General features: G+C 40.3%; 1 protein-coding gene across 1 annotated transcript in view; it reads right to left on the bottom strand.

Annotated features, from left to right (window-relative positions):
* The window catches only part of COL25A1 (collagen type XXV alpha 1 chain), a 309,093-nt gene that overhangs the window by 139,437 nt on the left and 155,874 nt on the right, over positions 1–13,782 (bottom strand). Inside the window, exon 3 of the mRNA XM_055700917.1 lies at positions 1,056–1,100. Within this exon, the coding sequence (XP_055556892.1) occupies positions 1,056–1,100 (45 nt within the window). The remainder of the gene's footprint in view (positions 1–1,055; positions 1,101–13,782) is intronic.

Raw genomic sequence — 13,782 nt, 5'->3', positions numbered from 1 at the left:
TTGAGATGTAAAATGAATCCACACCATCCGGCAATGTAATTGCGAGGATCATTTGTAAGACAATCTTCAACCACAGAATTTCCTTCTGTACCATAGCATTTTTATCTGAAGTAAATACTAAGCCAATACTGAATGGAAACACCAAGGTGATTTGCATTAACCTTTGGCAGGGCTTGGCTTCAATTTTGTGATGCAGAAAAATAAGGACATAGATTTCAGGAACCAGATAAACGATCATTTACAGAGATAAGAAAGACTACAGAAGATCTACAGAAATCAAGCTGATTGGAAGATTGTCCTAGCTGGCAGATCAGATGAGACAGTCAAGGAGAACAGAAATGCTCATTTTGTCCTGCATCATCTCCAGAAAGTTCACCGTTATGAAAAACTCAACACAGCAAGCTAATCAACAGTTCAATTCCCATGAAGGTCAGCAGGAAGAGATACTCAGCATCTCACACCATTGTCGCAAATGAAATTTCAAGCTTTGCACCAACAGCGTGATTCTCTCAACAGCAATCTCCCTGGTACAGGGTAACAAACCGACAAATGTTTTTCTTATTTTTGTAAGAACTTAATTGCTATTCATTTCTAGTAAACAAAATTTCTCTCATACATAGTCTACTTACCACATTATTTCCCTGAATATCTACATTCTTAACATAAGTAATTTTATTTCCTCCTTTATTTCCTTATAAAACTGTTCACCTCAAACCAGGGGGGCCTGATGCAATGCCGACTTACAGTACTCCAACTACTGACTTACACGGAGTTATTCTAACACCAGAATGGTTTGACAATTACCAATGTGTTACCAATGGTACCATGTCAAGCATTATGAAGTGTGCCTACAAATTAACGATGCCCAAGACTAGAAAACTCTGGAAGGCCACCAGGTAATATGCCAAGGGTCACAAGTTTTTACCAGAGGACTTTCAGAACTCTCTTTCAGAGCACACAAGCAATAAAACTGAAAATGAAGACATGCTGGGTATGCATCCTCCCAAAAACACAGACATCCAGTAACAATGGATCTTATGAAATTGGAAACTTACCAGTCTCTCCTCTTCTGCCCCGCTTACCTCTTTTTCCTGGAGGACCTGAAAAGAAGATGGTGGGTTGTAACTTTTTTTCTTGAAATTTTGTGTAGAATATCATTTGTGTTTGGATGTAAAGGGATTAAACAGATGCATTACATGAAGTCCAGAGACTTTGGCTGAGCAGGGGTAAAAGATAACCAGAATAAGATTTAGGAAGCTGGAGATAAAACTGACAGCTACATTACCCACTACAGGCTAGGAGAAACTTGAGAGGTCATTCAGTTCATCCCTCTTTCTCAAGGAAATAGTTTACCACATCTAAATTATTACCGCAACTTCCACAGGCATTTTTACCCTAGTATTTCACTGTTCTGACAAGTGGAACATTTTTCTTTATTTTCCAGCTTGCTGCACTGAAGCCCATCAATTCTCGTGCTTTCCACCACCAATCCCAGAGAAGAAATTGTTCCTTTTCTTCTCTCAAGAAAAGGTCTTTGTATTCCTCAAAATTGCTGCACCGTTCCTTCAATCTTCTTAAGCCAAACTTAGCATAAGGCATTAAACTTCATTCAGTTATTCCTGTATTAAGCCCAAAGATTAATATTTATTTATGAGAGCATATCCTCTGGAAAATGCATACAGCCTTCATCTGAAAACATCCAAGAGATGGTGAAACCATCACCTGGCTCGCCATCCCCCGAACAGTAACAACAGCGTATGGATTGTTGGACACTAAGGTTCTTTGCATCCAGTTTGTACCTGGTAGTCATAACACAACAGCTTAGTCCCTGCATGCCTTTTGCTAAGGAAACCTTTACTGCTCATTGTCCTTTCTCCAGAAATATTTACATACTGTAGTCAGCGTCTGCTGCCACCTCTAAAGAAAAAAAAATTACATCATTTTTGTCCCTCATTTCTGCACTCCAACCTTCAACATCTTTTCTAAGCTGCAGACACCAGTGCAACGTCCTTGCTCTCTTCTCAGTGCCCTTCACATACTGTTCCTGAAAATGCAAGGGACTTGCACTTCTTGCACAGCCAGGAGGAGAGGCAGCAGCTGTGGTGCTATGGTGGTGGCACAGACATGCTGCTGCTCTGCAGAGAGAACCGCAGGTGGGTGGGACTCCAGAGCTGTTGAAGAAATGCAGGTGCACAGGTGGAATTTCCACAAGCAGCGACGCATGCAGGAGCACAAGCACCTCTGCTGGGGCTGTATCTCACCATTTGTAATAGATATTAGGTGCACAGTTGGTTTTGTGCAAATGTTGCGCGTTTCTCTGCTACTTTAAACAGCTACAAGATTTTACAAGTCATCCTATCATCCCATAGTATTTAAATGCATATGAATGTCAAATCTTACTTTGCATGATGTATTTACAGCGGTCTGGCTTAAAAGAGTAAGATGCTGAAAAGTAACATTAGTGATACAATCCCAATATATATGTGAAATAGCATTAGGTTGCCAGGGAAATAAAAAAGAACTGATTTAAAAAAAAAAAAAAAAAAAAAAAAAGAAAAGAAGGAAAAAGAAAGAAAGAGAAGCAGCTCTTGCCCTGAAGGCAGAGAATGTTATTCCTATCAGAACATTTTAAGTCTCACTAAAATCCTTCTTTCTTCTTCTGTTCTAACAATTACAGTAGGGGCAAGATGCAACACAAATTTAAGACAATATTCTACAAAGCAAGAATGGCATAGGATAGTCATAATCAACAGCATACTTAACGAGACAAGAATATTTTGTTATTATATGCTGAAAAATAGCAGAAGTGCCACTTCAGTGTGGAGAGCCTTGCAACTTCCTCCTGAAACACTCCAGCCTCTATATCCATGGAAACTCCTTACACAGGTAGAGGCATGTTACAACATGTAATAAGTTTCCACACACATAGTTCCCCCCCTCCCCCAGCTGACACTGAAACTTGTTCGAGTCCCTGTGCACACACAATGCCCCTGCAGCAGCCCTCAGGGGAGGTTTCCTGGACTATCCCCAAGCTCACAACATAGCTGTGCAGCAATTTGGGCTGATCAGAAACATGGATGTGCAGGAGAAGCTTATAAGGTTCTTCACCGGGTGATGACCTGTCTTTCAGCAAATAGCAACAAAATATTCCCAGCCTGTTCTGCAGAATATTATTTTATTAAACTTTAACTATGCTATAGAAGTGCACGTGCACATACACAAACGTGTCTATTACCAAGTTTCCTTTTGAGAAAAGAAAAGAACTTTGAAACTAAAAAGCTTCAGCTACAGACCAGCTGTCTGGCATTAAAGCCGCTAACAGAAAACCCTGAAGGTAACTTCAAGCTATGAATTTTAGGAGGGAATTAAATTTGACCAGCAAACCGTATTTCCACAGAGCATTAAATTGCCAGTTTAGTAGCTGTGTACAGTGGCAGTAAAGAAGGGGCTTCAGTTCTTTCCTCTGACATCAAGTGCTGATCCCTTCCAAGCTGCTATTCTGAGATTACTACATTTAGAGCAAGTGTCAATCACCAGAAAACCACTTATTGTATTTCCAAAGTAACCACAGCACTGAAGTTAGGAAAATTACTCTGGAATTACACCAGTATTAATGAAATCATAGCACCGCCCCTGACCTGTGGCTCATCAGGCCAGCAGCATTTAAGGCTACTGAGTGATGTGGATCGCTTCTTTCTCTCATTAAAAGTTTTCGTGATTTCTGCACTACTTGGGTCTCTGTCAAGGTGGTGGCATTTTCAAACCTCTTAGAAATTGTGAGATGAGAGGTGGGTCTTGCAAATTTTTACCAGGTTTTGGGGACTGTATGAAAAAATAATTTCTCTATCTTTATCCATTTATTTATTTTTTACCAATATAAACTAATTCATTTTAAACAGTTAATCACAGATGGTATTCACAGAAACATTAACGCTGACATTTAAGGTCATCACTAGATGACCTAGTATTTCAGAAAGTACATAAGCTTTCATGATTTCCCGAACCAGCTGCTTTCTCTAAATCTTAACTGCTAACATCATCTGTTGCTCTAAGAGTTTCCAGTTATCAAAACCCTGGGCATTTTGCTATAAATATTAATTTTCCATCTGTCTACAGTTTTATAACTTTGCACTAATTGGACGATTTCATGAAGACTCATTGTAGTAGAAGGAGTGGTGAATAAATTTATTCTAAGGACAGTGTCAGCTTACAACAAGTCCACAGGTTTTTGCAGCTTGCACAAGGTACACAATATATGACACAACTATTCTGAACTTTCTTTCCCAGCATAACAATGTCTCTAGAATTGTATCAGAAACATCCATGCTGAATTGAATTTAATCCAGAGTAGTTAAAAAGTAGGTTGCTTTGAATATATTTTTATATTAAAAATATAACACTTAGAAAGAAAAACAAAAGTCTGAATCACAGTGGAACGAGCTGGGTTAATAAAGATTAATGATAATGAGCAATAAGCAAAAGCTAGTTTATAGTAGCCAAGTTTGCCTAATGTTGTTTTCCTAAGCTTGCTACATTTACTGACAGGTAGGGAGTAAAAGTGAAATGCCAGGAGATCAGCTGGTTTTCATTTTTAAATTAATTTAGCTTCAAAATATTTGAAATTATTTTATTCTTCCAAAAACATTTATGAATCTGATTTTTATGAAGAGAAAGTTTAGGAAGTATTTTAATTGAATGCCACTGCTACATCTACATGCTACATTCCACATCCACAAAGGGAATTTTGAAAATTAAAGAAATGGGGAGGAGGGGGAGGATTTATACTTCTGTGGGAAAATTGCTTAGGGGAAGTTCTAGAAAACTGGGACCTAATAGAAGTTGTACTATTATAACAACCTTTTTAGGGAAAAATATGGTTGCCACTTTAGGACAGCTGGCATGCACAGAATCTACTCCACCATGGTTCCCTAGGGAACACAACCTGCTGTCCTGGAGGAGCAATGGAGGGTGGAGCAGAGCGGAGACACCGCAGCCAGGCTCTGCTGTGCTCCCTGCAGGGCTGGGACTTGATGGTACCGTACCGGCTGTCAAATGGAAAATACATGAGATTATGTCCGTTGCTGGGCCAACAACTGTGGCACAACTATTCTCTTAAGATGAAATTTGCTTGTTATAATCTCATTGTAATACTAACACACCCCTCCACCCCAAAGTTACCCACCTCCAAGGCACGACCACCCCTCACCGAGCACGTGCTTTCTATTTCTTATCAACTATGTCTTTAAGTGAAAGCAAGAGAAGTTTACACCAATCAATAATGAAAGAATGTATGACCAGAGTCACTCAAGTTCCACGTGAGAGTAAAAAAAAAGTATAAAAAGTGAAAGAATGAGGGGGAAGTTAGGGAAGACTCCATTGTAACTTCTGGGATCAGTTGACAGGCTGAACCTGTCTTCTCCCCCATAGGGATGCCTACTGGGGAAGAACTTTGACTTATGCATGCTAAATAACTAACTCATTCTAGCTGTCATTAGTAATTAAGGTTTTGGTTGTATAGTACTTGTTTTTGCAGACAGTCCCTACCACCGGCATTCACAAATCTTTTTATTGCCACCATTTTATACTAAAGAGTGTTATTCCATAAACTGTTAGTGTGAGTCCTTCGTGGGCACTAGCAGTTGCAAGCGGTGGGTAACACATTTAAACCAAGTGGGCAGACCCGCCGAGGGGTCCCCCTGATGTTGTTGCTGCATTTCCCTGAACAAGTCGGTCGAATCACCCTCCGATCCAGCGGGAGTGTCCAGTGAAGGGTCCCTGTAACAGGACGCTGACAGACTGGTCAGGCACAAGGGTCTCAGCTTTCCTGGGGCGCTAATAGACAGATCAAACACCTGGGATTGAGAGGATTCTGCCCCCCTACCCCTTTTCACGTGACCAATGTCCAAAAACTAAGAGTCAATCACTTATCTGAATTTATCTTCTCAAGCACTAAATTTCATCTGCTCAAAAAGTTTTGCCTTTCTTACCTACTGTAAGAAACTGGCAAACAAACGAAAACCCACAAATAGAAAAAATCTTCACACCCCACACACAACCAGCTTCAGCCAGATAACAGCTTTAGACTTTGGCACTTGATATTTTAACTGAAATACAAGCAATAAGAAGTAACAACTCAATAATAAGCCTGTAAAAAACAATTCCTCTACGCCCCCAAATTCCTCTAATTAAACCCCACAATTCTTCTCAATAGTCAGTATTCGACAAAATTTGACAGTAGCTGTCAAAATAACTACTGATGTAGTACCATTGCAGAGACCATGTAGGAACAAGAATGTAACTATTAACAGCTTTTCCAAGACATTTTAAAACATATTAAGCACAATTTTGGTGACATCTACTTCCTAGTAATGGGTATTCTAATCTTTACAATCAGAGATCTTAGATTATAGTGATCCAAATCAGAAATAATTTGTACTGGTAGACTACTGTCATATCATTGCTGTGGTTCTGGAGAGGCTGCCTCAATGTGCCTTATTTCTTTTTAACAATTTAATAATTTGTCCTCTGTGTTCAGCAGTGCCAGAGGTCTGCAGCAGATCTGTTGTTTTTATACTGCTATATGGAACACAGTTTTTACTAGAGGAAAGCAAATTACTGTTCTATGTGCTCCACTATGTGCCTTGCCATATATCAAGAAAAGTCACATGAGCTTTAAGAGACAAGAGAATCTGCCTTAATCTGACAGTTAAGAACACCATAAATCCTAATTTCAGACCTATGCATATTTTTCTAAATCAGATACAACAGATGGAAAATACACTCTTTTAAAATGTATTTATTATTGCATTTTTGCAGTGCTTGGGCTTGAATCATAAGTTAAACTATGACGTCATTAATTTATCAAAGACATAAAAATGTAAAGCTGGTGGATATTGTTGACACATTAGATAACAAGAGCAGGATTGTCTTCAGTTCTCCATCTACTTTTTAAAAAAGAATATTTCAAAAGCATTAACAGGTTGTCCTTGCTCAAAGGGGAAAAGGACTGACCTATCAAAAGTCTAAAACAAGAACAGTGTTTTCCTTCTCTGAGATAGATTTTTTCACTATAGAAGAAATAATTTACGCTAAAATAATGCATACTTATGAGGCACTGGAAAAATTTGGCTCAGGTTTTTAATTAGTATGAATCAGTGATGATGATGAAGTTACATTGCTTCACACCAGGTAGGAAATTTGGTAACAGAGGGATAGACAAGGTGCATTTTGCCTACATCAAGTTTTGGCTCTGTAACCTTCTTCTAAAGACTAATCCTGTGCTGTTAAGGAGACAGATTCAATAATTAAGTGACCCAAACTGAGAGAGGAAGTTATGCCTTAACAGTCAGGTCTTTCAAAAAAATCCACGTGTTCACCTTTAGAACTAAGGGTGGTACTAGCATATTGTTACACTGGCACCACCTGTACTCTTTCATTCATTGATATATTTACAGCAAACAAATCCTACTTTTCAAAGCAGCAGACTGAAAAAAAGAAACACAAAACCCCCCACCCATTTGGTGGATGAGACCTAGAGTTCCTCTATCAGCACCTGCCAGGCACATCACAATACTTTGCCATTTGGTCTTCAACCTATCTAGAAAGTCAAGTTTGTCCTAATTTTGGAAAGTGGTACAGTGGCATTGTCAAGTCAAAGGAAAAAGATTTACCTATCTCGGGTTATATCAAAGTCCAGCTGGTCCTCACTGTCCCTGCAAGTAAGAGCTCTTACACCAAACCAGTGCACCAACCTAAGAGAGTTCAGAATCCTGTTCCCTGTTTTACTGATGCCCTGGACCTTGCTCACATGTTGCTTGACACACACACGTAGCTACTGTTAAAAGTAATGAGAATTCCATGTGCACATCAAAAGAAGAATATTTTCCTGGCCATTTCAAAGGACATCCAGTTCACACATAGTTTACAGTAGCGTAAGATTTTGCCTGTCAAGTCAGAAAAATGAATTGACCCAATTACACTGTCAGAGTAAATTCTGCGCAACTTTGCTGAGGTTAGTAGAATCACTTCAGTATTATCAGGCATAAAGCTGCCAACCTTGCTGAAAGCATGCAATTAAAATATCTAGAAGCCCTCTGAACCAAACCAGCCAGGCCACCCACTTTCTGATTTGACTGTAGCACTGGCAAGATAACTGCTGTTGGTAGCATTTCAGTCTCCATCACCCCAATTTGGCAATGGATTCAACTCCCTCCTTTCCACTCCCAGAGTGCAACACAGCTGCCATCATTTAATCCCATTCCACGTTTCTTGCTGTCAAGAACAGCTCAGGAAGGACTTGCAGGACCGTGCTGAACAGAGCCAACCCCTCGCTGCTCACAGGGAGAGGAATGCTTCCCCAGCAAACTGACATGTCTGTGTTTTATGGCAGCAGGAGCACCAAGTGACAGCACAGGCCAGCGATGCAGGTAGGCAGCAAAGCAGAGCAGCAGCCGCTGAGCCTAACACCTCTGCCTGTGAAATATGCATGCCAGGATCAGCACGGTGACTCCATTTAATGCTGCATGATTAACTGCCCCAATCTGCTAGCCTCCTCTTGCTGGAATGGTCACTGACTTCAGCAAACAGCACTGTAACATCCCAATGGGCTGAGCTCACCCGACGGATGTCTGGGCAACATGAGACTCGAAAGACACATCCACTGTCCCTTCTCTGCTGTCAAATCCACCCCAAATAGGGAAGAATGGGAAGATTTCTATCTCCAAAGCTGAGCACCTTCATACAAACACTGCATAGATTTATTCCAGCCTACTTTGTCAGCCTTTTTGCTCTTCCCTCTTTTCTCAGCTTTTTTAGCTCACATAACACTTGGACTCTTCTTTGCTCCCATTCTGCATAATCATTCCACCTGGCATGTCAGTCTTCTGCTTTGTACCTCAGTGTGACTGGGACAGCCTGCCTGAATTTCCTACCTCATAAAATTATCTATCTCATTTCAAGCCTCAGCTGGATAAATATCATTCATTGTTTCACACACAGTACATCATCTTTTTGGCTCACCATGAAACATCATTGCATCGCAGGGCTTGGATACATGTCAGAGGCTATTATGCAACTTGGATGAGGAAATGCCAAAATCAGTCTATCTGATCCACAGCAAAGAAATCTGACCTCCCCAAATCAGATTATTTGTACCATTTCTCTGCATGCTAAATGCCATCTGACTACAGTACATCATTTCACCAGTACCAGGTACTAGTGAGGGAGCTCAAAGAATCCCATTATTATCACTTGTAAAATAGCCAGAACTGTGCATACACAGATATATTCATTCTTTTTCTTATATGGTAGTTAAACATGCTTGAAGCACAAAAGGTGACATTTCTTCCAAAAATTCTAAAATCAATCAGTACTATATTTCTGAATTAATTCTGTCAAAGTCTAGCCTTTTTTCACCTTCACCTTGTAAAATTGCTGGCCTAAGAAACCCTGTGTAACAATAAGCCTCACAGTGTAAAACCTGCTTCAGGAACTATTTGCTTCTTTTTGTTGATGGTAAGTTTGCTGTTTTATAAAATCACAGGTGTCTCCTTTTACAGTGTTACAAGACTGAGAAACATATTCGTTACCCAGCTTCTTGATACCACCGTGCTAAATAGCACACGCTAGTAAAGATGCTTTCTTGTCTCCTTTGTAGGGTGAACATACCCTATTTTTTCAGTCTCTCCATCTGAATTTTCTCCATATCGTAAATCATAATTATTGTTACCTTTTCCTAAGCTTTCTCTGATTCTGCAGTGAGTCTTTTAGCATGATAAGGCTGAAACATTTCATGCTTTGTCCACAGTCCTGAGGTCTCGCTCCAACGTAACTCCTACAGGAGGAGCACTAATGTATGTCCAGCAGAGCTGCTCCATACCAGGAGTCAGCAGCTGGTGACAAACAGCCTGACACAGCCTTTCCTGCAGAGCCTGGCATCGCTCAGCCCTTGGGTTCCCAAGCATCTTCCCAAGAGCAGGTCCTCCTTCCAAGCAGTGTCTGTACTCAAAACTTACTTCCATGATTTCTCTAAAGACAGCTCCACTAAATCTGCTAGTTTCACTCTGCCTCATCTTTCCCCCTAACAAGAGACTGGCTCAAAATTAAACCAAAGGCAAAAGTTTCTTAAGCAAGACTTTATGTCTTCAACGATAAAGTAGAAGATCAGCCTTGACAAGCAAGATGTACATAAAATTCAATTCTTGTCTATGGGCAACCACTGGACACCCTTTCTTCTTTTCCATCTAACCTAGAAGTCCAAAGATACTTTCCTTCTGTTACAGCTGCAGTAGAGGGTTCACAGCAACCCTGGGTTTTGAGCATTCCCTAAATGCTGCATAACTTCCACTTCTCCCTCTCTCTCCCTCCACCTACACTCCTCACAGATATAGGTTTCTGGAATGAATGTACTTCACCAGTTTGGTCCTCTTCAGATCCAGTCAGTCACTGGAAGTGCCTGAAGTTAGGTTTCCCTACCCAGCTCACCGATCGTTCATTGGGTTGAAGCTGCCCGAGACCTTTGTGATGGCTGCTGGTGCTGCTCCCTGGGGCTCGATGCCCGAGTGCCTAAGGGATGTTCACCCTTTTAGTTGCTCTGCTGGCTACCAGCTCCCAGCCCAACCTGAAGACTGAGCCCATTAAACATCACACAAAACATCCAGTATACATATCTTCCCTTAACGCCACAATAAAAGGTATGTTATCTACTTTCTGCAAATACCACACATGACCTTATTAACACAGGTAATAGGTGTCCCTGCAAATCCTCCTCCCCGCAGTCTGTATTTTTTCTCTGTGTTTGTTTCAATATTGTTGTTTTCATGTTCTATACAAGTGACCAGTGTTCCAGCAAAAAAGGCACCACTGGTTTACCTAACCGGCTTGCAGCATATTTTGCATTATTCTTCATCCTTATGTATGCCAACACTTTGGCCATGTCCTTTGCCACAGCTGTAGTTTTAGGAGTGCCTTCACTGACCTATTCATATATATATATCACAAAACTTTACCAAATCACAGGCAGCCTGTGATGCATTACGGTCCCAAAGTTTCATTGTACTGACATTTTCTCTCTTTCTTTTCTGTTCAGTAGAAGGAGGAGTACGATAGGAAACACTTGTATTTTTCACAAGTTGCTGCATCACCAAAGTGCTGTGATGGAACGTGTGTAACTGATATTTAAAATACTGCCAGAGGTGAAGATTCACATTTATAAGGCAACCAGCAAAATTATTCACCTCAGATCACAGCTTTTGTGTTCAGCACTAATTATGCTCTATCTTGTTAAAGCAGTCTGAAATACATCCCAGTAGCCTGGGCTGGAAAAGTTTGCTGGTTCTTACAGACTAAGTTTTAGTGGTGAGGCTGCTAAACTATTTTAATGAACATATAACACTCCAAGCACACATGGTCATCTTTGCAAACACAGAAATAGCTGCTATCACCTGGCTGACAAATATTGCTGAGGGACAGCTGAAGTATGTAGGGATAGCTATTCTATACTAGCAAGGCATGAAAGTCTTCTCATCATTTCAACTTGCCATTCCATTGTATTATTATCATGCTGTATCAATAGTTGGTCCTATGATGCAAAAAGCATATGTTGCATTAAGAAAAACTATTTAGGCTTCATTTAACTTTTTCAGATACCAACGCAGATGAAATAAAAAATAAAGTATCAGAATTGAAATATTCTTGACACTCAATACAATTTAAATTACCTTTAGGAACAGATTTAGACACTTTTTCAGGACGCCAGCCATACTGGATGATAAAGTAACTACACAGTACAACCATAGCTGTATAAAAGCAAAAGCTTCTGACTTGTAAGTCCTTAAAACCTTAAAACCTAATCTGCATCCACCTCTAGGAAGCCACATTATACCCCAGTGTCAACATTTTTGCCATCCGGAAAATGACAAACAACAACAGCATCATCCTTCTCAAACGCGGTGCTTTGGGCATGCTAACTCTCAAGTACAGAGTCTGTCACGGTTCCTGAGAACAAGTCAGTCTTTCCCTAGTAACTACACAGTAACATAAGCTATAGGTCAGAACGGAGCAGGACTGCAGCATTTCATGTAGTGCTGTTGAGAAACAGGGACTTTTCTGTGTCGGTCAGTGCACTCCCCCACCCCACTAAAAGGCAGGTACGCTTCCATGCAGGAAGCACTATGCGGGCCTCCATCCTGGCTGTGGCTTTCATGTTAGTTCTGTCAAGTTACACTCAGTCTGAGCGATTTTTCACTTAGGCACATGGTCTTGCATGTGCATGGGTGACTTTGGTCATGACGTTCTCTATGGGTTCACTCTGACCTGAGGAAACACATGACCTTAAAGCTTCCTTAAGCAACTCTTCTCTCCTGAGGCAACACACTTCTCCCATGTGGCAGTGGGATGGACACAGCTTAGATGTATGGGCCACACAGGCCAAAACCCCGACAGCGTGTTAGAGTCAAAGTGGCGTTTTCTATTTCCTCCCAAGTCCTACAACAATTTATTCTTTCTATAACTTCCACCAAGTTCCTCACATTCTTTCCCTTTGCATTTGCACCTGGTTGTTGTTTGGGTTTTTTTCTGTTTTGCTTTTTAAAATTCATCCTTCATCCTTGTTGGCCATATGGCTCTCAGCTGCCAGGCCCAGTACAACAGCAAGTAGGGGCAACAGCTAGAAAAAATCCTGCTCAGGCACCCACGTGCCAGTTACACACACCTTCAGTGCTCTGGGGAGATGTAACACAGGCTGGTGGTTTTGCTTTGGAGCAGCTGGGATAGCTCACCTCCGTGCAAACATGATTAAGTGCAAACAGTGTCAAGCATACGAAAATTACTTTCCCAAGGCTTATAACTTTGTGAAATTAGAGTGTTATCTTTTCCTCCCACATGATAATAGCAGAAGGTCATATACCTGATAAAAATACCAACCACAGTTAAATCTCAATCTTTCACTCCAGAATATGGTTATGTGAGATTTTATTAACAAAGAACACAAAGCCAGAAGATATTTCCTTTAACTTTCTGTCTTAAAGATCTGGCCCTGTTTAAAAAGAAACACTGACAGACTGTGGTTCATTTTTGGCAAAAAGATAAGCCACTGAAAACTGAACCTCACAATGGCAAGGGCAACGCAATGGTAATAATGATATGTCAGCTACTCACAACCCATACTGCGGGCAGTCACGTTATTTTCACTGGCCGCAGTGAAAGTAAAATTACCTAAGGATCAATGATCCAGATCACTCCGAATGCTCATCATCAGTTTGGAGTTTTGCTACAATTCCCAATAAGATTCAATTTAGATTAATACAAGTGCTTTTGAAAACCTCACTGAAAGGGCTTTCAAATGGATTTTTCACTTTAGACACTGCAAAACCTGTCTGAAGTATGACAAATTGCAATTTTTACATTTTTCTATTACAGCACTTACAGAACTAGTAATTTCTTGAGTACCACTTTTTTTTTTAAAAAAAAAAAATAATCCAACTTTTTAAAACTGACAATACAGCAATGTTGCCTTAGACTTTATTGAGAGGGTGTAAAATTTATTATTTTATGTACTATGGATATGATACTGAAGTAGCTGCTATGTGAGCAAAGAGCAACATACTTTTAAATCTGCATTTGAAATGAACATGTAAAAGCAAATGGCTTACCAAATGTATCTGTTTACAAGCTGAGGATGAACCAAATACACCTTTAAGTGACTAGAGTCTCTTTCAGTTTTAGTGCCTTTTGGTCAACCTGCAAGTGATCTACCTTAACCTGTTTATAAGCCACTCAAATTTC

The sequence above is a fragment of the Falco cherrug genome, chromosome 1 (assembly GCF_023634085.1).
Source record: "Falco cherrug isolate bFalChe1 chromosome 1, bFalChe1.pri, whole genome shotgun sequence".
NCBI classification, from domain to species: domain Eukaryota; kingdom Metazoa; phylum Chordata; class Aves; order Falconiformes; family Falconidae; genus Falco; species Falco cherrug.
The sequence above is the reverse complement of the archived record's forward strand: the minus strand, read 5'-3'. Positions and strand labels throughout refer to the sequence as shown.